General features: G+C 46.7%; 1 protein-coding gene across 2 annotated transcripts in view; it reads left to right on the top strand.

The window, feature by feature from the left end:
- The first annotated feature begins 3,661 nt into the window (after positions 1 to 3,661).
- The window catches only part of LOC139575042 (liprin-alpha-3-like), a 29,469-nt gene continuing 8,800 nt past the window's right edge, over positions 3,662 to 24,330 (top strand). The window contains exons 1-23 of one of the 2 annotated variants that reach the window (XM_071399991.1): positions 3,662 to 3,753; positions 5,386 to 6,500; positions 11,728 to 11,829; positions 13,443 to 13,607; positions 13,917 to 13,991; positions 14,082 to 14,141; positions 14,298 to 14,432; positions 14,574 to 14,666; positions 15,978 to 16,030; positions 16,172 to 16,265; positions 16,475 to 16,609; positions 18,358 to 18,441; positions 18,903 to 19,034; positions 19,354 to 19,416; positions 19,505 to 19,587; positions 20,005 to 20,170; positions 20,351 to 20,547; positions 20,844 to 21,084; positions 21,779 to 21,912; positions 22,010 to 22,161; positions 22,311 to 22,407; positions 22,563 to 22,644; positions 22,760 to 22,960. In XM_071399991.1, the coding sequence (XP_071256092.1) occupies positions 6,162 to 6,500; positions 11,728 to 11,829; positions 13,443 to 13,607; positions 13,917 to 13,991; positions 14,082 to 14,141; positions 14,298 to 14,432; positions 14,574 to 14,666; positions 15,978 to 16,030; positions 16,172 to 16,265; positions 16,475 to 16,609; positions 18,358 to 18,441; positions 18,903 to 19,034; positions 19,354 to 19,416; positions 19,505 to 19,587; positions 20,005 to 20,170; positions 20,351 to 20,547; positions 20,844 to 21,084; positions 21,779 to 21,912; positions 22,010 to 22,161; positions 22,311 to 22,407; positions 22,563 to 22,644; positions 22,760 to 22,960 (2,883 nt within the window). In that variant the 5' untranslated portion in view covers positions 3,662 to 3,753; positions 5,386 to 6,161. Of the gene's footprint in view, positions 3,935 to 5,385; positions 6,501 to 11,727; positions 11,830 to 13,442; positions 13,608 to 13,916; positions 13,992 to 14,081; positions 14,142 to 14,297; positions 14,433 to 14,573; positions 14,667 to 15,977; positions 16,031 to 16,171; positions 16,266 to 16,474; positions 16,610 to 18,357; positions 18,442 to 18,902; positions 19,035 to 19,353; positions 19,417 to 19,504; positions 19,588 to 20,004; positions 20,171 to 20,350; positions 20,548 to 20,843; positions 21,085 to 21,778; positions 21,913 to 22,009; positions 22,162 to 22,310; positions 22,408 to 22,562; positions 22,645 to 22,759; positions 22,961 to 24,330 lie in introns of both variants that reach the window. The other variant, XM_071399982.1, reaches the window with a different exon arrangement.

The raw sequence follows: 24,330 nt of genomic DNA on the forward strand, positions 1-24,330 counted from the left end.
CGTTCAACACCATAGTGCCCTCAAAGCTCATCACTAAGCTAAGGACCCTGGGACTAAACACCTTCCTCTGCAACTGGATCCTAGACTTCCTGAAGGGCCGACCCCAGGTGGTAAGGGTAGGTAACAACACATCCGCAACGCTGATCCTCAACACTGGGGCCCCTCAGGGGTGCGTGCTCAGTCCCCTCCTGTACTCCCTGTTCACTCATGACTGCACGGCCAGGCACGACTCCAACACCATCATTAAGTTTGCTGATGACACAACAGTGGTAGGCCTGATCACAGACAACGATGAGACAGCCTATAGGGAGGAGGTCAGAGACCTGGCCGTGTGGTGCCAGTACAACAACCTCTCCCTCAACGTGATCAAGACAAAGGAGATGATTGTGGACTACAGGAAAAGGAGGAACGAGCACACCCCCATTCTCATTGACGGAGCTGTCGTGGAGCAGGTTGAGCGCTTCAAGTTCCTTGGCGTCCACATCACCAACAAAGTAACATGGTCCAAGCACACCAAGACAGCCGTGAAGAGGGCACGACAAAACCTATTCCCCCTCAGGAGACTGAAAAGATTTGGCATGGGTCCTCAGATCTTCAAAAGGTTTTACAGCTGCACCATCGAGAGCATCCTGATGGGTTGCATCACTGCCTGGTATGGCAAGTGCTCGGCCTCCGACTGCTAGGCTCTACAGAGGGTAGTGCGTACGGCCCAGTACATCACCGAGGCCAAGCTTCCTGCCATCCAGGACCTCAGATGTCAGAGGAAGGCCCTAAAAATTGTCAAAGACTCCAGCCACCCTAGTCATAGACTGTTCTCTCTGCTACCGCACGACAAGTGGTACCAGAGCGCCGGTACTAGGTCCAAGAGGCTTCTAAACAGTTCTACTCCCAAGCCAAAAGACTCCTGAACATCTATTCAAATGGCTGCCCAGACTATTTGCATTGCCCCCCCCCCCCCCCCCCTCTTATACGCTGCTGCTACTCTGTTATTATTTATGCATAGTCACTTTAATAACTCTACCTACATGTACATATTACCTCAATTATCTCGACACCGGTGCCCTGCACATTGACTCTGTACCGGTACCCCTGTTTATAGCCTCGCTACTGTTATTTACTGCTGCTCTTCAATTATTCGTTATTCTTATCGTTTACTTTTTTTGTGTATTTTCTTAAACTGCATTTTTGGTTAAGGGCTTGTAAGTAAGCATTTCACTGTAAAGTCTACACCTGTTGTATTTGGCGCATGTATTTTTATTTTATTTTATTTGTAATTAGGCCATGGTGCAGTATCCATATTTACCTGCAGAGGGAGACATTGAGTCAGTGCAGAAACAGCACAAATGTGGAAAGATATGGACACAGAGTTCTTTCTGTCATTTGCCTCACTCTCCTATTGAGAGCTTTGTAGAAAAACACCCATACCTTTGGGCTGTTTACCAAACCAATATGCCTACAGATCAATACAATTTAATTCTGTCCAGTTCTGCACTTTAATCCTGCAAATGGGCTTTCTGTTAGACATTGTGCTGAGCTTTCACTAATAGACCATTCAGATAAAGGTAGTTTAAAAAGCACATACATTTTCCAATTCCCAGTGTGTGGGTGAACTTCTCATCTGGTCTGGTGTCTTCTGAGGGGAGGCATCAGTGTCAGCCAGTCCTCTCCATGCAACAGCAAGGTATAAGACAGAGAGTTGCTGAAACCTGTTATGTCATATGTGTCCTATCCATTGTCACTATCTGCACACTGTGGAATCTCAGAGAGCAAGTCTTTGGAATAATAACAGTATTTGTGATTTGGCATGAGTTGGATGAGGGATTTAAATGTTGATAATGGGCAGGCAGATCAAGTGTCTTTTCAATAAGGTCTTTGTCATCTCCCGTCTGGATTACTGCAACTCGCTGTTGGCTGGGCTCCCTGCCTGTGCCATTAAACCCCTACAACTCATCCAGAACGCCGCAGCCCGTCTGGTGTTCAACTTTCCCAAGTTCTCTCACGTCACCCCGCTCCTCCGCTCTCTCCACTGGCTTCCAGTTGAAGCTCGCATCCGCTACAAGACCATGGTGCTTGCCTACGGAGCTGTGAGGGAACGGCACCTCCGTACCTTCAGGCTCTGATCAGGCCCTACACCCAAACAAGGGCACTGCGTTCATCCACCTCTGGCCTGCTCGCCTCCCTACCTCTGAGGAAGTACAGTTCCCGCTCAGCCCAGTCAAAACTGTTCGCTGCTCTGGCACCCCAATGGTGGAACAAACTCCCTCACGACGCCAGGTCAGCGGAGTCAATCACCACCTTCCGGAGACACCTGAAACCCCACCTCTTTAAGGAATACCTAGGATAGGATAAAGTAATCCTTCTAACCCCCCCCCCCTTAAAAGAGTTAGATGCACTATTGTAAAGTGGTTGTTCCACTGGATATCATAAGGTGAATGCACCAATTTGTAAGTCGCTCTGGATAAGAGCGTCTGCTAAATGACTTAAATGTAATGTAAATGTCTTTGGCCAAAGAGTGGTGGATTACGAATGTATCTTAAGGAAAGAAGAGAAAGGGCATCATGGGAGACAGGGACTGAGGATCTGTTTGGCTCTCTATGAGGTCAGACTGCTGCCACCTCTGGTCTGACCCTGACCTTAGTCTGACCTGGAAGGAGAGAGGGAGAGATGTGCATGTTTTATATGATAAACTATGCAATGGACTCACTTTTCTGTCTGACAATTATTGTTCTTGACATCACATCTGTACTTATCTGAAGTGGGGACCCACAGACTTACTCAGACTATTAACACATTCATTCTACTAAGTGTCTCGATGATGCAATAGCTTTCTGTCTCTTCTCCAAAGGAAAGAGTATTGCCTATTTGAATGCTCTCTCTGTGCATTACAATGACATCATCCTCGAAGAGAAAATTACGTCATCCCTTCCGGGACCCTTCTTACCGCCCCAACCAATTGAGCTGAAACCAATTTAAATGTTTTCTATTGGCCCTGCCAGTTCCAGAAAACGCCTTCTATTGCCTTCGGTTGGTTGAAGTGTAACCGATGCCCTGTGGTGATTGGTGCCAACTGCACATCTGTCTGTGCGTCCGACCATGAGAAGAATACAGAGGTGGAGATGACTAGCGGGTAATTTGGTTTTGACATGTATAGACGATTTGCATTTCTGTAGAAATACGTTCAAAATCCATGATATACACAGTTGAAAATGGAAAGATCTGAAAATAACACATTATTTTATCATAAACCATATTTAGGCCTAAACATTTAACGACCCACTTTGCACAACAAAACATTAAAAGGTGAAATATGTTGAAGACAAAAAGGAATATTTGTGATATACATAGTTTATTATGGGGGGTCACGGTCAAAAAGCCAGTGTGAGCAATAAGTGAGTTTTGAGCTGTGAATGACGCAGTTCTCATACTAGACACCAGAGGGGGAGAATGTTTCACTGTAGCCTACAATATGAGGCTATATTAGTCATTCTCTGATTTCCATACATGCCGGGTCTAACATTGAATGTGAGTGTAATTTTAATGTGTGTCAATGTAAAATGAAATCACAACTGTGCCCTCATGAGTGTGTGCGCGCGCGCTCCCATGCATGATCAATTAATTGTATAGCCCCGCGTGCGTGAGTGGGCGCGTGATAGCTGCGAGTTTGTTTCTTAAAGACCCAGCACCTTTTTATCCGAGGGAGGGAGGGATGGATGGAGAGAATGAGGAGAGAGAGAAAGACGGGGGTTGTTTATGGTGAGGTGTAACGTCGCTCGCGCCCAGTGCCATCGTTTACATGTGTGAGAAGGGAGAGGGGAGGGGGTTGCTTGCTGGCTGGCTGGCAACTGGGTTTTCACGGCGATACGACTTTTAACCGGGAGATGCCCGGATGGGGTAAATGGGAATTATGTATGTTTTGCTTTCGACGATGACCAGGGTGAGATAAGAATATTAATACAACATTGGTATCTGACATTTATTGAATGTTGTGAGATGGAGCTGTGCATGATCTGCCAGCTGTTTTTGAGGAGGGGGATGGAGAGGGGGCGAGGCGGTGGGGTGTAACGCCTAACATTGGGTGTAACGGGATGCTTCATTGCCTACAATATAATTGGGGCATTTAAGAATAGAAGAATGCATAATCTTTCATTTTGTGCGTATAGCCTTTATTTCGTTTTCAGAATGATTTGCAGAGGCCATTGGAAGGGAATCGGATGGGAAGAGGCTATAGGCTACATAGCCTAAATACATGACATCTTCTGTTTTATTTTATTCACGTCGCTTTTCTGTTGTGACTGTGGTTTTCATTTATTAGGCCTAACATAGACCCTTCTCGCTAAATATATTTTCAGATTGTAGCATACATGACAGTGTGAGACAGAGGTTATTATGAGACAGAGATATATACCCTTCTACAGACTACACATAGTCCATAATTACAATGATGACAATTTAAATTCAAATACGTTATGAGACTGCCCCGCATAAATACATGTCTGTTTGTCTATCTCTGTAGACTATTAAGGGATACATCCGGCTCGCTTATTTTACCCATGATCCCCCTACTGAACGAGATGGCCAGGCTAAGGCTACAGCGTAACCCTCCATGACTCTCATTTCCGTGTATAACGCGCATCCATGATTAGCATTATGACTAATCGGCTGTATGGACAGATAAGAGCAGAGCCCGATGGATACATAGCTTCAGACAGACGTGTGCAACGGAGTAGGTTGCCGTGGATGCCGGACAGAATTAATGCAATAGGCTCCAACTATGTATTCTCCTGATTAGTCATTGTGGTGGAACAGAGATAGGTGTGTGTGTGTTTGATGTCCAATGAATGTGTGAAGTGTGTGTGAGAGAGATGAGAGAGAGCGAGCGTTTGTTTGTGTGCATGCCTGCATGCGTGTGGAGGTTGATTAAACAGATTTTATTTCATCAAGTCAAATGCTTTCATTGTGCAATACATAAACTACAGTAGGTGTCATAATTGTCTGGCCTGCTCTGTAAACAGCTGCTTCCAACTGGCTATGACAGATTTGATTGAGTCATTATCATCTGGTTTTGTGTCTGTACTGGCCACTCCATCATCTCACCTGGTCCACCCACATCTCAGAAAAGGGGTTCTCCACTTCCTCCTCTTCCGGCCTGGATTGTTTTTATGATGTTGGTTACTAACAAACTGTTCTCTAAAATCTGTTGCATTATTAGATCCAAGGATGAGGCTCTTTCAACTTGTCAATTACAATTATATAAGTTGATTGAGAGCCTTGAGAGTTTAGTGGAAAACAAAATTTCTCTCTTCCTTTCCCCTGTTTCTCTATTATTGTCCCCTGTTTCTCTCTTCCCTTCCCCGGTTTCTGATCATCTTGTTCTCTATTTTCCAGCTGCTTCTCTCATCTGTCTGAAGACCACCCTGGTGTGTCTGAGGCCCTCCACTACACCTGCCCTCCCTCTTGCCCCTTCCCTAAACTCTTAGACACCCCCATGGACTCCTCCTAACTCGTCCTACCACTCTAGACCTTGCCTTTTGAAACCTAACTGCACCCCACCCAAAGACACACACCGCACCCCAAAGGTACCTCACAATTACCTGGGCCCTGTCACTCAGCCAGACTCACTGAGACAACCAATCAGTTGTTATCACCACAAGCAGAGAGCCAATCAGGTGTTTGCCAGACACAGCAGAGCTATTCCTATTGTAGCAATACATCCAAAGGAGCTAATTCGGTGAAGCCAGGAAGTAGAGATGAGGAAGTAGCAAGGTACAGAGTGACAAGCCGTTAACCAACCAAACACAGGCCTGTTAGTGATGACTGTGACGTCTTATTCATAGAGAGGTGAGGTACAGAGGAGAGAGAAGGGTAACAGAGTGCCACCATTCTGCTTGCCTCTCTACCAACCTCTCTCACATAGTAACAGGAGAAAAGGACAAGGACACAAACAAAAGAGAGAGACCAAGGGCCAAAGCTAGGCAGAGAGAAATAGAGAGAGAGAGACAAAAGAGAATAGAGTGCCCTTCACACCTTACCTCATACAAGCATACACACTTGAAAAAAAAATCTGTGGGCTCTTTGAAGCAAATTCTCCCAGAACAATCCCACACTCTCCACCGACACCCACCAACTTTCAGCTAACACCCCACACACTCTCCGGCCTCAAGATGATGTGCGAGGTGATGCCCACCATCTCTGAGGATGGGCGTGGCGGGAGTGGGGGAGGGCCTTCCTCTCCGGGAGGGAGTGGCGGGGGAATGGGAGGCGGTATGGGGGGTATGGGGGGTGGGTACGGGGGCAGAGGAGAGCCCCGGGGCGGAGGTGACGAGGGGGGCAGCACAGGGAATCTGGAGTCTCTGATGGTGAACATGCTGACGGAGAGGGAGAGGCTGCTGGACAGCCTGAGGGAGACCCAGGACAGTCTGGGGACAGCCCAGCTTCGACTCCGAGACCTGGGCCATGAGAAGGACTCCCTCTCGAGACAGCTGTCCATCGCCCTACCACAGGTACACACGGGGAGGGGGTGTGTATCTGTGTCTGTGTGTGTGTGTGTGTGTACATTCGTGCGTCCGTGTCTGCATGTGCACTTGCGTATGTGGCTGCCTGTGTGTGTGTGTTTCTGTGTGTGTTGTATGTGTGTTTACATACTAAGTGTGAGATCTGGACAAAGAATCTATAGAGACCTTCCTGTTGCCTGCAAACACGTTGTGAGTGTGAACAAGAGAGAGTGAGTGTATACTGTGCATTCGGAAAATATTCAGACCCCTTGACTTTTTTCACATTATGTTACCTTACAGCCTTATTCTAAAATAGATTAAATTAAATATTTCCCTCATCAATCTACACATATCTCATAATGACAAAGTGAAAACAGGTTTTTAGAATAAAAAAACTGAAATACCTTATTTACATAAGTATTCAGACCCTTTGCTATGAGACTCCATCCTGTTTGTTTGGGCTCAGGTGCATCCTGTTTCCATTGATCATCCTTGAGGTGTTTCTACAACTTGATTGGAGTCCACCTGTGGTAAATTGAATTGGACATGATTTGGAAAGGCACACACATGTCTATATAAGGTCCCATAGTTGATAGTGGCCTCCATCATTATTAAATGGAAGAAGTTTGGAACCATCAAGACTCTTCCTAGAGCTGGCCGCCCGGCCAAACTGAGCAATCGGAGAAGGGCCTTGGTCAGGGAGGTGACCAAGAACCCGATGGTCACTCTGACAGAGCTCCAGAGTTCCTCTGTGGAGAAGGGAGGACCTTCCAGAAGGACAACCATCTCTGCAGCACCACCAATCAGACCTTTATGGTAGAGTGGCCAGACGAAGCCACTCCTCAGTAAAAGGCACATGACAGCCCGCTTGGAGTTTGCCAAAAGGCACCCGAAAGGACTCTCAGACCACGAGAAACAAGATTCTCTGGTCTGATGAAACCAAGATTGAACTCTTCGGCCTGAATGCCAAGTGTCACGTCTGGAGGAAACCTGGCACAATCCCTACGGTAAAGCATGGTGGTTGCAGCATCATGCTGTGGGGATGTTTTTCAGTGACATGGACTGGGAGACTAGTCAGGATCGAGGGAAAGATAAACAGAGCAAAGTACAGAAAACCTGCTCCAGAGCGCTCAGGACCTCAGACTGGGGAAAAGGTTCACCTTCCAACAGGACAACGACCCTAAGCACACAGCCAAGACTACGCAGGAGTGGCTTCGGGACAACTCTCTGAATGTCCTTGAGTGGCCCAGCCAGAGCCCGGACTCGAACCTGATCGAACATCTCTGGAGAGACCTGAAAATAGCTGTGCAGCGACGCTCCCCATCCAACCTGACAGAACTTCGGATGATCTGCAGAGAAGAATGGGAGAAACTCCCCAAATACAGGTGTGCCAAGCTTGTAGTGCCATACCCAAGAAGACTCGAGGCTGTAATCGCTGCCAAAGGTGCTTCAACAAAGTACTGAGTAAAGGGTCTGAATACTTATGTAAATGTTATATTTCATTTTTTTATGCTCAGATTTTAACATGGTTCTGGTTTTATGTTGCTTCTCTTATTCATACTGAGCTATCCTGCTATCTACTGGACTCACCAATGAGCTGTTCAGTTTTTTACTGAGTTGTTCCATCTGTACTTAGCTGTTCCGTCTGTTCTTGTTGGTATGTGGTTGTTCCTGCTCCTACGGACCACTTCTGGTGCATACTGAGCAGGGCTGTGGCTGAATCATGACTTAGACATGATGACAGACTGTTACATATTATTGGCGGTTCCATTCGATTGAGTAAAGACCTCTATAATACCCAGGCCAATATTAGCCCACATCCTTATGCCCGTGGCGGAATCATTCTAGTGTGACTGACGCCACTGAACATGCGAAAAGGACTCCATCTTGGATTTCAGACAGGCAGTCTCCCATGATGCCTAAGGGGAGTGATGCGGTTTATTTTGTTAGAACCCATATGTTCTCTGAACTATTGAAAGCAATAACAGATGTGATAGGACAATGTGTTCTTACTGAGAATGACTGGACATTAAAGGGCCATATTACCTCACTGAGAGGGGGATCAATATGGTGCACACATCTACGGACACACACATACACACATGATGCGAGCAGCACAGAGCGCTGTGATAGATTCAACACTAGGGCTAGCAGCACAGAGCGCTGTGATAGATTCAACACTAGAGCTAGCAGCACAGAGTGCTGTGATAGATTCAACACTAGGGCTAGCAGCACAGAGTGCTGTGATAGATTCAACACTAGAGCTAGCAGCACAGAGCGCTGTGATAGATTCAACACTAGAGCTAGCAGCACAGAGCGCTGTGATAGATTCAACACTAGAGCTAGCAGCACAGAGCGCTGTGATAGATTCAACACTAGAGCTAGCAGCACAGAGCGCTGTGATAGATTCAACACTAGAGCTAGCAGCACAGAGTGCTGTGATAGATTCAACACTAGAGCTAGCAGCACAGAGCGCTGTGATAGATTCAACACTAGGGCTAGCAGCACAGAGCGCTGTGATAGATTCAACACTAGAGCTAGCAGCACAGAGCGCTGTGATAGATTCAACACTAGAGCTAGCAGCACAGAGCGCTGTGATAGATTCAACACTAGAGCTAGCAGCACAGAGCGCTGTGATAGATTCAACACTAGAGCTAGCAGCACAGAGCGCTGTGATAGATTCAACACTAGAGCTAGCAGCACAGAGCGCTGTGATAGATTCAACACTAGAGCTAGCAGCACAGAGCGCTGTGATAGATTCAACACTAGAGCTAGCAGCACAGAGCGCTGTGATAGATTCAACACTAGAGCTAGCAGCACAGAGCGCTGTGATAGATTCAACACTAGAGCTAGCAGCACAGAGCGATGTGATAGATTCAACACTAGAGCTAGCAGCACAGAGCGCTGTGATAGATTCAACACTAGAGCTAGCAGCACAGAGCGCTGTGATAGATTCAACACTAGAGCTAGCAGCACAGAGCGCTGTGATAGATTCAACACTAGAGCTAGCAGCACAGAGCGCTGTGATAGATTCAACACTAGGGCTAGCAGCACAGAGCGCTGTGATAGATTCAACACTAGAGCTAGCAGCACAGAGTGCTGTGATAGATTCAACACTAGAGCTAGCAGCACAGAGCGCTGTGATAGATTAAACACTAGCAGGGTTCATTGAGTGCGTATGTTCAGAGTGTGCCGCCACTGCCGAGAGAGAGAGAGAGGGAGAGTGGAGAGACAGATTGATAGAGAGGGCTGCAGAGTGAGAATAAGAGCATGGTACAGAGAGAGAACTGGTGGTATGAAACACACACACAGACTAACGAATCAGGCCAATTTGCATATTGCTGCATACTAATGATGGAGCTTCTGGCGTCTATTCTTAGGTGTTCTGGGTTATCACATGGAGAGATAGAGATGGATGAAGGATTGTGAGGATGAGAGCGAGTAGGCCATGTGAGAGGATGAGAGGGAGAGATGGAGGCTTGGTACAGTCGAGAGACACCTTGAGGTAGTTTATGATCACATTGTGTCTTGGACTGTGGAGGGGGAGTGAGACAAGGATAGAAAGAGAGAACTCTAGAGAGAGAAAGCATATAATTGTGGGATATTGGTGCCAAAAGCTGTCTTTTCAGCTAGAATCAATCCCAGAATTCCACATTTCTATGGGTCTGCTGTGTACTATCTGTACATGACTCTCCCTTTTCCTCTGTCTTCTTTTTCCCTTTTCCCCTGTCGTCTTTTTCCCTTTTCCCCTGTCGTCTTTTTCCCTTTTCCCCTGTCGTCTTTTTCCCTTTTCCCCTGTCGTCTTTTTCCCTTTTCCCCTGTCGTCTTTTTCCCTTTTCCCCTGTCGTCTTTTTCCCTTTTCCCCTGTCTTCCTTTTCCCTTTTCCTACTGTCTTCTTTTTCCCTTTTCCCCTGTCTTCCTTTTCCCTTTTCCTACTGTCTTCTTTTTCCCTTTTCCCCTGTCGTCTTTTTCCCTTTTCCCCTGTCGTCTTTTTCCCTTTTCCTACTGTCTTCTTTTTCCCTTTTCCCCTGTCTTCTTTTTCCCTTTTCCCCTGTCTTCCTTTTCCCTTTTCCTACTGTCTTCTTTTTCCCTTTTCCCCTGTCTTCTTTTTCCCTTTTCCCCTGTCGTCTTTTTCCCTTTTCCTCTGTCTTCCTTTTCCCCTTTCCCCTGTCGTCTTTTTCCCTTTTCCCCTGTCTTCCTTTTCCCTTTTCCTCCTGTCTTCTTTTTCCCTTTTCCTACTGTCTTCTTTTTCCCTTTTCCCCTGTCGACTTTTTCTCTTTTTCCCCTGTCTTCCTTTTCCCTTTTCCTCCTGTCTTCTTTCCCCCCTTTCTCCTCTATCAGTAGTTACCACTGATGTGCACACTGACAGCCCAGTCCCTATTATTCCTACCAGTCCACTGAACACAATAATCAACAGTGTTATGTTATAATGCTCCAGGGCATGTAGAATTACACCATATACTGGAAGAGCTGGACTGAGCACCAATGCCTCTCAGTGGCTTGTGGGAACGCCCATGATTCAGTCTTCACATGCTCCAGGACACGGGCGGTTGCATGCCTTTCCTTACTGTGACACTGATAGTGAATGTGTGTCACGGCTTGGTCACGCATGGGTAAAGTCCATCTGAGCCAAGATGGCCGACAGAACAGAGGATGGTACAGTGTCATATGTGGCCATATGTCAGCCTAGCCTACACAACATGGCTGGCCCCGCCATGGCCACAACAGAATGGCCATGAGGTGTTCACTGGAGGGTTATGAGCAACCCAGACCAGGAACATAGACATTATCTGCTCCCAGATATACGTAGTTGGAAACTCAATGTCATACTATAGTCGACTCAGTGATGGGGGGGTCAGTGGAGGCTGGTGGAAGGAGCTATAGGAGGACGGGCTCATTCTAATGGCTGGAATGGAATGCATGGAATGGAGTCAAATGTGGTTTCCATATCTTTGTCTGTGATCCCCTTCTATTTATCCCATTCTAGCCATTACAATGAGCTCGTCCTCCTATAGCTCCTCCCACCAGCCTCCACTGTGTGTGTATGTGTCACACCAGTGTGTCACAGGTCTGTAATTTAAATGTTTGTTTTTTCTTGTTGAAATGTTTTTGTGCTTAATTGTGTCTTGTTGAACTGTTTGTAATTGTGCTGTATGTATGTGTGCTAATGTACTGTATATGATTATGGCTACATACAGTGTATCGTGAGTAACGCCGCCCCCTTGTGTCTCTGCAGGAGTTTGCAGTGCTGACCAAAGAGCTGAATGTCTGCCGGGAGCAGCTGCTGGAGAGAGAGGAGGAGATAGCAGAACTCAAGGCAGAGAGGAACAACACACGGGTTAGGCTGTTTCTCTGTGTGTGTGTGTGTGTGTGTGTGTGTGTGTGTGTGTGTGTGTGTGTGTGTGTGTGTGTGTGTGTGTGTGTGTGTGTGTGTGTGTGTGTGTGTGTGTGTGTGTGTGTGTGTGTGTTGAATTGTGGGCTTGAGTGTACGTCTTTGTGTCTATTGATGTGTACATGTCTATTCATGCATATGTTTACGCTTGAGTATGTCTGTATACCTATATGTTATACAGTTCAGTTTGTATTTGTATTTATTATGGATCCCTATTAGCTGCTGCTTTGGCAGCAGCTACTCTTCCTGGGGTCCAGCAAGATTAAGGCAGTTTATACAATTTTAAAAACATTACAATACATTCAATGTTTGTTGCTTCACAGTCCCCGCTGTTCCATAAGGTGTTTTTTTAATCAGTTTTTAAAATATAATTTTGCTGCTTGCGTCAGTTACTTGATGTGGAATAGAGTTCTATGTAGGCATGGCTCTATGTAGTACTGTGTGCCTCAAATAGTCTGTTCTGGACTTGGGGACTGTGAAGAGACCTCTTGTGGGGTATGCATGGGTGTCCGAGCTGTGTGCCAGTAGTTTAGGCTGACAGCTCGGTGCATTCAACATACCTCAATACCTCTCATAAATAAAAGTAGTGATGAAGTCAATCTCTCCTCCACTTTCAGCCAGGAGAGATTGACATGGATATTATTAATATTAGCTCTCTGTGTACATCCAAGCGTCAGTCGTGCTGCCCTGTTCTGAGCCAATTGCAATTTTCCTAAGTCCTTTTTTGTGGCACCTGACCACACGACTGAACAGTAGTCAAGGTGCGACAAAACTAGGACCTGTAGGACCTGCCTTGTTGATAGTGTTGTTAAGAAGGCAGAGCATCGCTTTATTATAGACAGACTTCTCCCCATCTTAGCTACTACTGCATCAATATGTTTTGACCATGACCGTTTACAATCTAGGGTTACTCCAAGCAATTTAGTCATCTCAACTTGCTCAATTTCCACATACAATATTTAGTTGAGGTTTAGGGTTTAGTGAGTGTTTTGTTCCAAATACAATGCTTTTAGTTTTAGAAATATTTAGGGCTAACTTATTCCTTGCCACCCGCTCTGAAACTAACTGCAGCTCTTTGTTGAGTGTTGCAGTCATTTCAGTCGCTGTAGTAGCTGACGTCTATACTGTTGAGTCATCTGCATACATAGACACTCTGGCTTTACTCAAAGTCCGTGGCATGACATTAGTAAAAAATTGAAAACAGCTACCCGGGGGAATTCCTGATTCTAACTGGATTATATTTGAGAGGCTTCCATTAAAGAACACCCTCTGGGTTCTGTTAGACAAGTAACTCTTTATCCACATTATAGCAGAGATGTAAAGCCATAACACATACGTTTTTCCAGCAGCAGACTATGATCGATAATGTCAAAAGCTGCACTGAAGTCTAACAAGACAGCCCCCACAATCATTTTATCATCAATTTCTCTCAGCCAGTCATCACTCATTTGTGTAAGTGCTGTGCTTGTTGAGTGTCCTTCCCTATAAGCATGCTGAAATTCTGTTGTCATGTAGCTCAGATCCTTATTCCAAGTGGCCCCTGCTCTCTGTGTGTCTAGCTGCTGCTGGAGCATCTGGAGTGCCTGGTGTCTCGTCATGAGCGCAGTCTGAGGATGACAGTGGTGAAGAGGCAGGCCCAGTCTCCTGCTGGGGTCTCCAGCGAGGTGGAGGTCCTCAAGGCCCTCAAGTCCCTGTTCGAACACCACAAAGCCCTGGACGAGAAGGTGTGTGTGTGTGTGTGTGTGTGTGTGTGTGTGTGTGTGTGTGTGTGTGTGTGTGTGTGTGTGTGTGTGTGTGTGTGTGTGTGTGTGTGTGTGTGTGTGTGTGTGTGTGTGTGTGTGTGTGGTAAAGGGCTGGACAAGAAGGACAGTCTGGGTGCTAAATGGAGGAGTGAGTGGGCTGGCTCCACAGGATTTATTCTTAACCTTCTGTACTAACATCGACCTCTCTCTCTCCCCTTCACTCCCACTCTCTTTCTCTCTTTCCACTGTCTCGTCTTTCTCTCCCCCTTTGTCTGTCTGGGACTTCCTTAGGTGCGAGAGAGGTTACGTGTGGCTCTGGAGCGAGTGACTGTTTTAGAGGAAGAGCTGGAGTCCTCCTCAAATGAGGTGAGTTATCCTCCTCTGCTCGTTCTCCTTTTCCTCTCTCTGCAGATAAAGCATATTTTCTAAACCTTTCTGTTCTCCATCTCTACCTAGTGCCATTCTCTACGAGACCAAATCAAAAGACGCCAACAAGGCTTAGAAAATGGGAAAGAGGTGAGGGGATTTATGCTGTATTGGCTGAAGTAAATGTTGAAGTATTAGTGTCTTATGTGCTGCATAGTTTGCTTGGAGTTTAAGGAGCATCACATTTCCATCTTTACATGATATTGTCTTTTCCTTGTCGTTTTCCTCTCCTTCTTCCTTTCACAGCGGCTGCCCAATGGACCCTCTTCCATCCTGGAGGATGGAGAGATTGACAGAGAGAAACAGAGAGAAACAGAGATAGAGCGGCAGAGAGCAGAGCTGGCCCAGCTGAAAGAAAGACTGGCCCTCATGTGCAGACAGGTGAGTGACAAATAGAGATAACTAACAGTTTGAGTCATACATACACCAGACATACATGTGTTTTAAGGAATAGGACTTTCATAGATGTGATACTGACCCAGATGGTGGCTTCTTGTGTGTAACTATTATGTCACCCTCCAGGTTGGGGATATCGAGGAACAGCTGACTGCAGCTAGGAGGGAGGTGACCAAGTCAGAGGAAGCCAATCAGAAACTGCAGAGGGATGTGAAAGAGGTGAGCTCTACTTTTCAATTGGTTGAAAATACACGTGTGTGTCAGCATCTCATTGCGCTAGAGAGAAATTTGTGTCTGTTTTCCCTACTCTATTAGAGAAATGTAACAGTTTCCTGTGGCAAAAGAGCCATTTTCCTACTTGACAGCAATAACTGCAACTGTACTGTACTGTATGTGTGAGACTTGCCCTGTAGCCATGGCGACAGTATCACTAGTAAACAGGCAAGCGCGTGGATAGAAGCTGGCGCTGTCACTCACACAGCTGATTGGTGGCTTGGGACTGGGAGGAACTTTGGGACTAGTGGTCCCAGAGCCACCCAGTCACCACACCCCCTACCACCTCCTCCCTCCTCCTCTCCCTCCCATTCCTCCTCCTCCTTCTTCCCTCCTCCCCCCCTCCTCTCCCTCCTCTCCCTCCTCCTCCCTCTTCCTCCCTCCTCCTCTCCCTCCCATTCGTCCTCCTCCTTCTTCCCTCCTCCCTCCTCCTCTCCCTCCCATTCTTCCTCCTCCTTCTTCCCTCCTCCCCCACTCTTCTACCTCCTCTCCCTCTTCCTCCCTCCTCCTCTCCCTCCCATTCCTCCTCCTCCTTCTTCCCTCCTCCCCCACTCCTCTACCTCCTCTCCCTCCTCCTCCCTCTTCCTCCCTCCTCCTCTCCCTCCCATTCCTCCTCCTCCTTCTTCCCTCCTCCCCCACTCCTCTACCTCCTCTACCACCTCCTCCCTCCTCCTCTCCCTCCCATTCCTCCTCCTCCTTCTTCCCTCCTCCCCCACTCCTCTACCTCCTCTCCCTCCTCCTCCCTCTTCCTCTCCCTCCCATTCCTCCTCCTCCTCCTTCCCTCCTCCCCCCTCCTCTACCTCCTCCTCCCTCTTCCTCCCTCCTCCTCTCCCTCCCAATCCTCCTCCTCCTTCTTCCCTCCTCCCCCACTCCTCTACCTCCTCTCCCTCCTCCTCCCTCTTCCTCCCTCCTCCTCTCCCTCCCATTCCTCCTCCTCCTTCTTCCCTCCTCCCCCCCTCCTCTACCTCCTCTCCCTCCTCCTCCCTCTTTCTCCCTCCTCCTCTCCCTCCCATTCCTCCTCCTCCTTCGCCCCCCCAGGACTTGTGCAATAACATCTGTCACTTGGCAGAGACATGTTTCCTCTGTCAACAACTTCCTTCAACTAACCATTATCATACTTCAGCTACAGTTATAGTGGTTTAGCCAGCAGCGCCAAGTCCCTTTGATCATGCCCGACTTTTATGTTATTTTCTCCCTGTTTCTATTTATCTCTTTTCCTCTGTCTGTCTGTCCCTCCCCCTTTCTCCTCTCTATCAGGCTCTTTGTCAGAGAGAGGACATGGAGGAGAGAATAACTACTTTAGAACGCAGGTAAATACAACTGTCTATCCACCCCCCCTGAATACACCAGGGAATGTCTTTTGCCATAGGCAATTGTGTCTGTTGTGTTCAGTTGTAAGACACTGCCTTCAAAATGTGTCTGCTATATGTCATTGTGCTGTGTGCCTGCAGGTACCTAAGTGCCCAGAGGGAGGCGACGTCTCTCCACGACATTAAAGACAGGCTGGAGAATGACCTGGCCAGTAAAGACTCCCTCTACAGGCAGGTGGGTGAAGCGACCTGCTTTCTCCTGGTTTTTTCTGCTAGTGGAGAGGATTGGTAGTTTAGCAATGATAAAAGCTCTGCATTTTGCGTTCAGGGTTAAGAATTATTTTTGTTACTGACTGTGAGGGTCAATTCCTTCTTCTCCTCCTCTTCCTCCTCATCTTACCTCTCCCTCTTCCTCCTCCTCCTCGTCCTCCTCCACTCCTGCAGAGTGAGGAGAAGAACAGGCAGCTCCAGGAGCGTCTAGACGATGCCAAGCAGAAGCTGCAGCAGACCCTGCAGAGGGCCGAGACGCTGCCTGAGATAGAAGCCCAGCTCGCCCAGAGAGTGGCTGCACTCAACAAGGTACACCACCTCCACTGTGTGTGTGCGTGTGTGTGTGCGTGTGTGTGTGTGTGTGTGTGTGTGTGTGTGTGTGTGTGTGTGTGTGTGTGTGTGTGTGTGTGTGTGTGTGTGTGTGTGTGTGTGTGTGTGTGTGTGTGTGTGTGTGTGTGTGTGCGTGAGTACATCCAAGCGTGCATTTGTGTGTAAAATTGACAGCACGCTCAAATCAAATAAATATCAAATCTGAAATAAATAAATAGCTGCTACGAGCCCTGCATGATAATGGATGCGACTTCATCACACTATTCATCATACTGTTCACATTGTAGTTCAGCCTCAGGTGCAGAACATGTCAAGAGCTGTATGATAATTAATTGCTTGCATCATAAAGCTGTCATTTATTATAAACATGATTGTCAAGGAGATGTAAATGTCTCAATCATCAGCATAACCCTAAAGAACCAATTATGTAGTACTTGTTGAGGCAAGATGGCTGAAATGTCACTCCAAATAAGATTCATGTACACTGACATCAGTGGAGGCTCCTCAGAGGAGGAAGGGGAGGACCATCCTCCTCAGTGAATTTCATAAAAAATAAAAATTGTAAAACATTTAAGTTATCATTTTTAGATAAAACTATACTAAATATAATCACATGTCACCAAATAATTGATTAAAACACATTATTTTGCAATAACATCACTCTGTAATGTAGCACCATGGTGTAGCTGGGGGACAGCTAGCTTCTATTTTCCTCTGGGTACATTGACTTCAATACAAACCCCCCAAAATGGTTCTCACCCCCTTCCATAGACTTACACAGTAATTATGACAACTTCCGGAGAACATCCTCCAACCTATGAGAGCTAATTGCCACCGGGGCCCGCCGGTGTAACATTACTGCATGATTGTAGCGGGTTTGCTATTGTGTTAGTTGTATTAGCTATGTTGACTATGTTACTTTAGCTAATATGGTGACAACATGTAGGCTATGAGTAGCGGTTATGATATGGTTTGGCTTGGAAAGGTTTTTTCGCATGGTCACATAGGGGGACAAGGTGCGAGGAGGAGAGCGCATGGATGCAAGAAGGAATACAAAGTGGCTGCTATGAAAGTGAACTGTGTTTACGCGTGATCAGGGGTGTATTCATTCCGCCGATTCTGTTGGAAAATGGAACCAAACCGGGATGAACATACCTGAATTTGTTCAATAGGAACTCTTGTTTGCAACTGTTGGACTAATGATTACACCCTAGATCAGCTAGATGCAGGCAAGAGTGTGGAAGGCAGTATTGAATGTGTCACTGTCTGTCCATGTGTCACTGTCTGTCACCTCAACATTTTCTCTCGACCTGTGTGCACCTACGTTGTAAACTTTCATTCATAGGCTAGGTTGTAGCAACATCATGATGGGTATAGGTAAAATGTGAGTATCCTATAGTAGCCTAAACCTATCGCTGTTACATTGAACTGGCTAAATGGAATATGAATGACAGTCATCCAATATGCTGTAATAGAAATAAGGCCATGCTCATGAAAAACTCAATCTTAAACAGCACTGACAGCCACTGACTGACATCTGCAAACAGATCAGAAGGGAATGTGTATGCTAGAAAACATCCTACTGTGTTTGACTATCTGCACAGACAGGGGCTCACTTAAATCAAAAGGTTGACCCAACCCAAGGTTGCGCAGTCATAATTATGTTCTATCAACATTCTGACATGCTGCCTGTTTTGACTCCCCACCCTCCTCCTCTTGCATCACAGGCTGAGGAGCGTCATGGTAACTTTGAGGAGCGACTGCGACAGATGGAGGCGCAACTAGAGGAGAAGAATCAGGAGTTACAGAGGGTGAGTCATGCTCGCTCTCCCTTTTTATTTTTCTCCCTTCCACCCCCTCTTTCATACCATTCCTTTATCACTCTTTACTCTACAATGGCATACTAATTTTCTAAACCCTCTATTTGTCAGTCTGTATTCAGATCCCAATCTCCTTCTCTCTCTCTCTCTCTCTCTCTCTCTCAGTCAAGCAGAAAGGTCGCTGGTAACTCTCCTTCCACCCTCCGTCCTTCCATTTTTCTATTTTACTCTCTCCCTGCCTCAGGGCAAGGGAGGCACACAGAGTTTCCCAACTGGAGAGGCCTTGTCCAAGATGGTAGCAGGATCAACAGTAGAAACAATAACAGACATGAAAATACCTCACTATTTAGCTCCCTAATCTCTTTTCTCTTTCTCTTTTTTTTCTCTCTCTCTCTCTCTCTCTCTCTCTCTCTCTCTCTCTCTCTCTCTCTCTCTCTTTCTCCTTTCCCTAGGCGAGGCAGAGGGAGAGGATGAATGATGAACACAACAAGCGTCTGTCTGACACGGTGGACAAGCTGCTGTCTGAGTCTAACGAAAGGCTTCAGCTCCATCTCAAGGAGAGGATGGCTGCCCTGGAGGACAAGGTACTACTTACCGGCCCACTCACACCCACTCACACGTCTTCACACTTAGCATATTTCCCACTCAAAACAGTCAACACTTCAACCAAAACCCATACCCCTTCATTTCACACACACCTGAGTTCCCACTCAAAACTGTCAACACAATCCTCTTCATCCAGTTTCTATTCAAGACTGTTGTCACTTCAATATTAAACCCACTCTGGCTCTAAACAGCTACTATGGAATACAGTTCGGACCTCATGGCATTGATAATGTGTAATTACAGATTACAGATATGCAGTAGACCTAATAAAGTTTTTTTTAATGGTGATCCTTTCAGAATGCTCTCTCTGAGGAACTTTCTAACATGAAGAAGATCCAGGACGACCTTCTAGCAAACAAGGTATATCAAGAGATAATTCAATTTTTACATACTTTAATTAAATATTTCAATTGTATTAACTTATTCTCTCTTTCTTTCCCTGTTTCAGGACCAGCTGATAGCCGAGCTGGAGAGGATTCAGCTGGAGTTGGACCAGCTCAGACTGAGACCCGGCGGGTCCTGCTATTCCAGGTCTCCCTCCCTTCCTCAACACACCTCCTACACATCAACCTACACACCTCCAACACACCTCATACAGCTGCTGCCTATGAATGTGGCTGGCAGTATTGTAACCAAGTAGTATAAGTGGTTTGCAGTGTTATGTGCTTCCTATAACCTCTCTCCTAGTCTCAGTATAGGTCCAGGTGTGGCCTATACATATGGAGCAGAGAGGCTGGATGAATGTACATTCCAGTTATCTCTCCCACTCACTGTCTATATCAGTCTATCTTTCTCTTCTCTCTCTCTCTCTCTCTCTCTCTCTCTCTCTCTCTCTCTCTCTCTCTCTCTCTCTCTCTCTCTCTCTCTCTCTCTCTCTCTCCCCTCCCCTCCCCTCCCCTCCCCTCCCCTCCCTCTCCCTCTCCCTCTCTCCTTCCCTACCTCTCTCAGGTCTCTCCCAGGCAGTGCCCTGGAGCTGAGGTACTCCCATGGGGGCGGCTCCCTCCCCACGGGCTCCACCGCTCACCTGGATCACTACGGTAACGCCAACACCGTGGCCGTGGTCAGGCGGACTCACCGCGGGCGCTGGAGCACAGCCCGGGAGGACACCAGCAAGGTCAGAGGTCACATGATCACATGATCACCTTTGACGTGTCTAATATTGATAATGATATAGTCACATTGATATAGTTGATATAGTCACAAGCATCACAACCCAACAAACTGAACCTTCTCTGTGTGTATGTGTGTGTGCATGCTTGCTTGCATGTGTGTGTGTGTGTGTGTATGTGTGCAGTACGGGGACTGGGACAGTGGGTCAGCGCTGCTGAGGACCGGGTTTGAGGGGGGTGTGGACCACGGTTGCTCTGACGATGAGGACGACAGAGAGACACTGTTTGGCTCGGAGCTGTTGTCTCCCAGCGGACAGACTGACGTCCAGACACTGGCCATCATGCTGCAGGAACAACTAGAGGCAATCAACAAGGAGATCAAGTAAGGGAGGTGGAGGAAGGGATGCAGGTAGAGAGGGTGCTGTGATTGTGTACAAGCAGTTTAGGTCAAATGCAGGTGGAGAAGATTCATCTGAGGTTTCTTTTCATTTTCTCATTCAAGACCAACATTCATTGGTCTTCCGTCTGACATGCTCCTAAATCTCCCGTCTTTCCCTCTTCTCCCCTTTTCACTTTCCTCTGTTTACCCTCTCTCTCTCCGACCCATTTGTTTGTCTATCTCTCTCTCTCCCTACCTCTTTCCCTGCCCCCCCCCCCCCCCCCCCCTCTCTTTGTCAGGTTGATCCAGGAAGAGAAGGAGAGTACAGAGTTGCGGGCGGAGGAGATCGAGAGCAGGGTTAGCAGTGTGGCTCTGGACGGTTCCCCCATCCCACCCTCCTCCCTGGGGAGGGACAGTATGGGGCGCGGCTTCATCCCTCAGTCCCTCACCTCCTCCACCCTGGCCTCCCCTTCTCCCCCCAGTTCTGGGGTCTCCACCCCTCGCCTGTCCCACTCCCCTCACCGCGAGACAGATAGACAGGTACAGCTGCTCTGTCTGTGTGTCTGTCTGTGTGTGGGTGTGTTGGGAATGTGTGAGTCTTTGTGTGTGTGTGTCAGTGGAGGCTGCTGAGGGGAGGACGGCTCATAATAATGTCTGGAACAGAGTGAATGAAATGGCATTAAACAAACACATTTTTGATAACATATTTACAGTACTTAACTTTTTAATGTGTATAGTATTGCTTACTAGGTGTTGTCTAATGAATGCTGTAACCACTCCCTCTTTAAATCAGGGTTTATTGGAAAAAGCTGTTCAAAAGAGGACATTGTATTATCATTTCTTTGTACTCCCTGACGAAGGCCATGCAGCCGAAACGCATCAGAGTTTTTCAACTTTGTTTCCATTGAACATGCCATACAAATAAAGGCATTTTAATTAATTATATGAAGAGTGCCTTGGTCCTCCTTTCTTTTTGATGACCCATTTACCCCTTTTACCAAAGAGCACCTTCTGTCTACCAAATGTACTATTGTGTACTTGTACCCTTCCTCCTTTTTCTACATAGAAACCATGCTTGGAAGTATTTGATATCATTCCACTCATTTCGCTCCAGCCATTACCACAAGCTCATCCTCCCCAATTAAGGGGTCACCAACCTCCTGCGGTGTGTGAACATGCGTACAGTATACATACTGTATAAGGCCCCTAAATGTGTTCCAACTTTACCCTCCAGAACAACAAAGAGGATGATCGGTCCCTTGCCCTTCTTGACTCCACCCCTCCACCCACCCCCCGAGCGCTGCGACTAGACAGGATGACCCTCACCCACCCAGGGGCCATGATGGACGACCCCAGGGAATTCCGCAGGTATGACAGCCAATCATCATCGAGGAAACCCTGTAGTGCTCGTATTGTTCGTTCCTTCCCTGTTTCTCTTATTCCTTCTGTCTCTTCTGTCTCTCAGTCTGTCAGCAGACGGCAGCAGTTCCAACAGCAGTCAGGACTCTCTCCACAAAGCCAGTAAAAAGAAAAGCATCAAGTCTTCCATCGGCCGCCTTTTTGGGAAGAAGGAAAAGGGAAGGATGGGCCCGGCTGGGCGAGAGTCTGCCTCTCTGGGTGAGAGAGAGAATTGAAATTATACTCGAAAAACTACATATCCCATGACTTTGCTTTAAATGTGTTTGAACTGCAACAGGTCAAAGTCCACCTGGTGTTGACACCCATATTTGTAGTCTTTGTAACCCCTGACCCCCTGTGTCTCTCAGCCTCTACGCCTTCTGAGGACCTGGGTACTGGGGATTCTATGGGACTGACCAAGGGAAGCATGACAGGAACTGTTGACAACCGCCGCAGCAAAAAGAAGTGAGTCTCAGGGAATATCACCCTCCGATTCATTTCTCTCCTGAAGTCATTTCTCTTTCCACTCTCTGTTCCACTGCTTTTCTTCCACTCTTTCAGAAAGCACTTTTCCTTTTATGGTTATTCAACCTTTGTTTCCCCCGGTCTCTCTCTCCCAGACATGAGCTGCTGGAGGAGGCGTGTCGTCAGGGTCTTCCCTTTGCATCCTGGGATGGACCCACTGTGGTCTCCTGGCTAGAGGTAATCATAGATGTTTGATAGATAGATGGGAAACCTTTATAGCCATATAAACCCTCACGATCACTACATTCTAGCCAATCTGTTTCTAGCTCACCTCTTTCCCTCTCTACTCCAGCTGTGGGTGGGAATGCCAGCGTGGTACGTGGCAGCCTGTCGTGCCAACGTGAAGAGTGGCGCCATCATGGCCAACCTGTCTGACACAGAGATCCAGAGGGAGATTGGCATCAGTAACCCCCTGCACCGCCTCAAACTGAGACTGGCCATCCAGGAGATGGTGTCCCTCACCAGCCCATCTGCCCCGGCCAGCAATCGCTCTGTTAGTAGTCTCACTAGTACACACTCACAGAACACAAACCATGTAGACACAATTATAGAGGTACACATGATACTATATTGATATACACACATATACAGTGGGGAGAACAAGTATTTGATTCACTTGCTGATTTTGCAGGTTTTCCTACTTACAAAGCATGTAGAAGTCTGTAATTTTTATCATAGGTACACTTCAACTGTGAGAGACGGAGTCTAAAACAAGAATCCAGAAAATCACATTGTATGATTTTTAAGTAATTAATTTGCATTTTATTGCATGACATAAGTATTTGATCACCTACCAACCAGTAAGAACTCCAACTCTCACAGACCTGTTAGTTTTTCTTTAAGAAGCCCTCCTGTTCTCCACTCATTACCTGTATTAACTACACCTGTTTGAACTCGTTACCTGTATAAAAGACACCTGTCCACACACTCAATCAAACAGACTCCAACCTCTCCACAATGGCCAAGACCAGAGAGCTGTGTAAGGACATCAGGGATAAAATTGTAGACCTGCACAAGGCTGGGTTGGGCTACAGGACAATAGGCAAGCAGCTTGGTGAGAAGGCAACAACTGTTGGCGCAATTATTAGAAAATGGAAGAAGTTCAAGATGACGGTCAATCACCCTCGGTCTGGGGCTCCATGCAAGATCTCACCTCGTGGGGCATCAGTGATCATGAGGAAGGTGAGGGATCAACCCAGAACTACACGGCAGGACCTGGTCAATGACCTGAAGAGAGCTGGGACCACAGTCTCAAAGAAAACCATTAGTAACACACTACGCCGTCATGGATTAAAATCCACAAAGCCATTTTTCCAGCCAAAGAGAGGAGTCACAAAAAGCAGAAATAAAGATAAAATGAATTACTAACCTTTGATGATCTTCATCAGATGACACTCATAGGACTTCATGTTACACAATACATGTATGTTTTGTTCGATAAAGTTCATATTTATATGCAAAGATCTGAGTTTACATTGGCGCGTTACGTTCAGTAGTTCCAAAACATCCGGTGATTTTGCAGAGAGCTACATCAATTTACAGAAATACTCATAACAAACATTGATAAAAGATACAACTATTATGCATGGAATTATAGATACACTTCTCCTTAATGCAACCGCTGTGTCAGATTTCAAAAAAGCTTTACCGAAAAAGCACACCATGCAATAATCTGAGTACAGCGCTCAGACAACAAATCAAGCCATACAGATATCCGCCATGTTGTGGAGTCAACAAAGTCAGAAATAGTATTATAAATATTCACTTACCTTTGATGATCTTCATCAGAATGCACTCCCAGGAATCCTAGTTCCACAATAAATGTTTGATTTGTTCGATAAAGTCCATCATTTATGTCCAAAT

This window comes from Salvelinus alpinus, chromosome 1 (genome assembly GCF_045679555.1).
Source record: "Salvelinus alpinus chromosome 1, SLU_Salpinus.1, whole genome shotgun sequence".
NCBI lineage: Eukaryota > Metazoa > Chordata > Actinopteri > Salmoniformes > Salmonidae > Salvelinus > Salvelinus alpinus.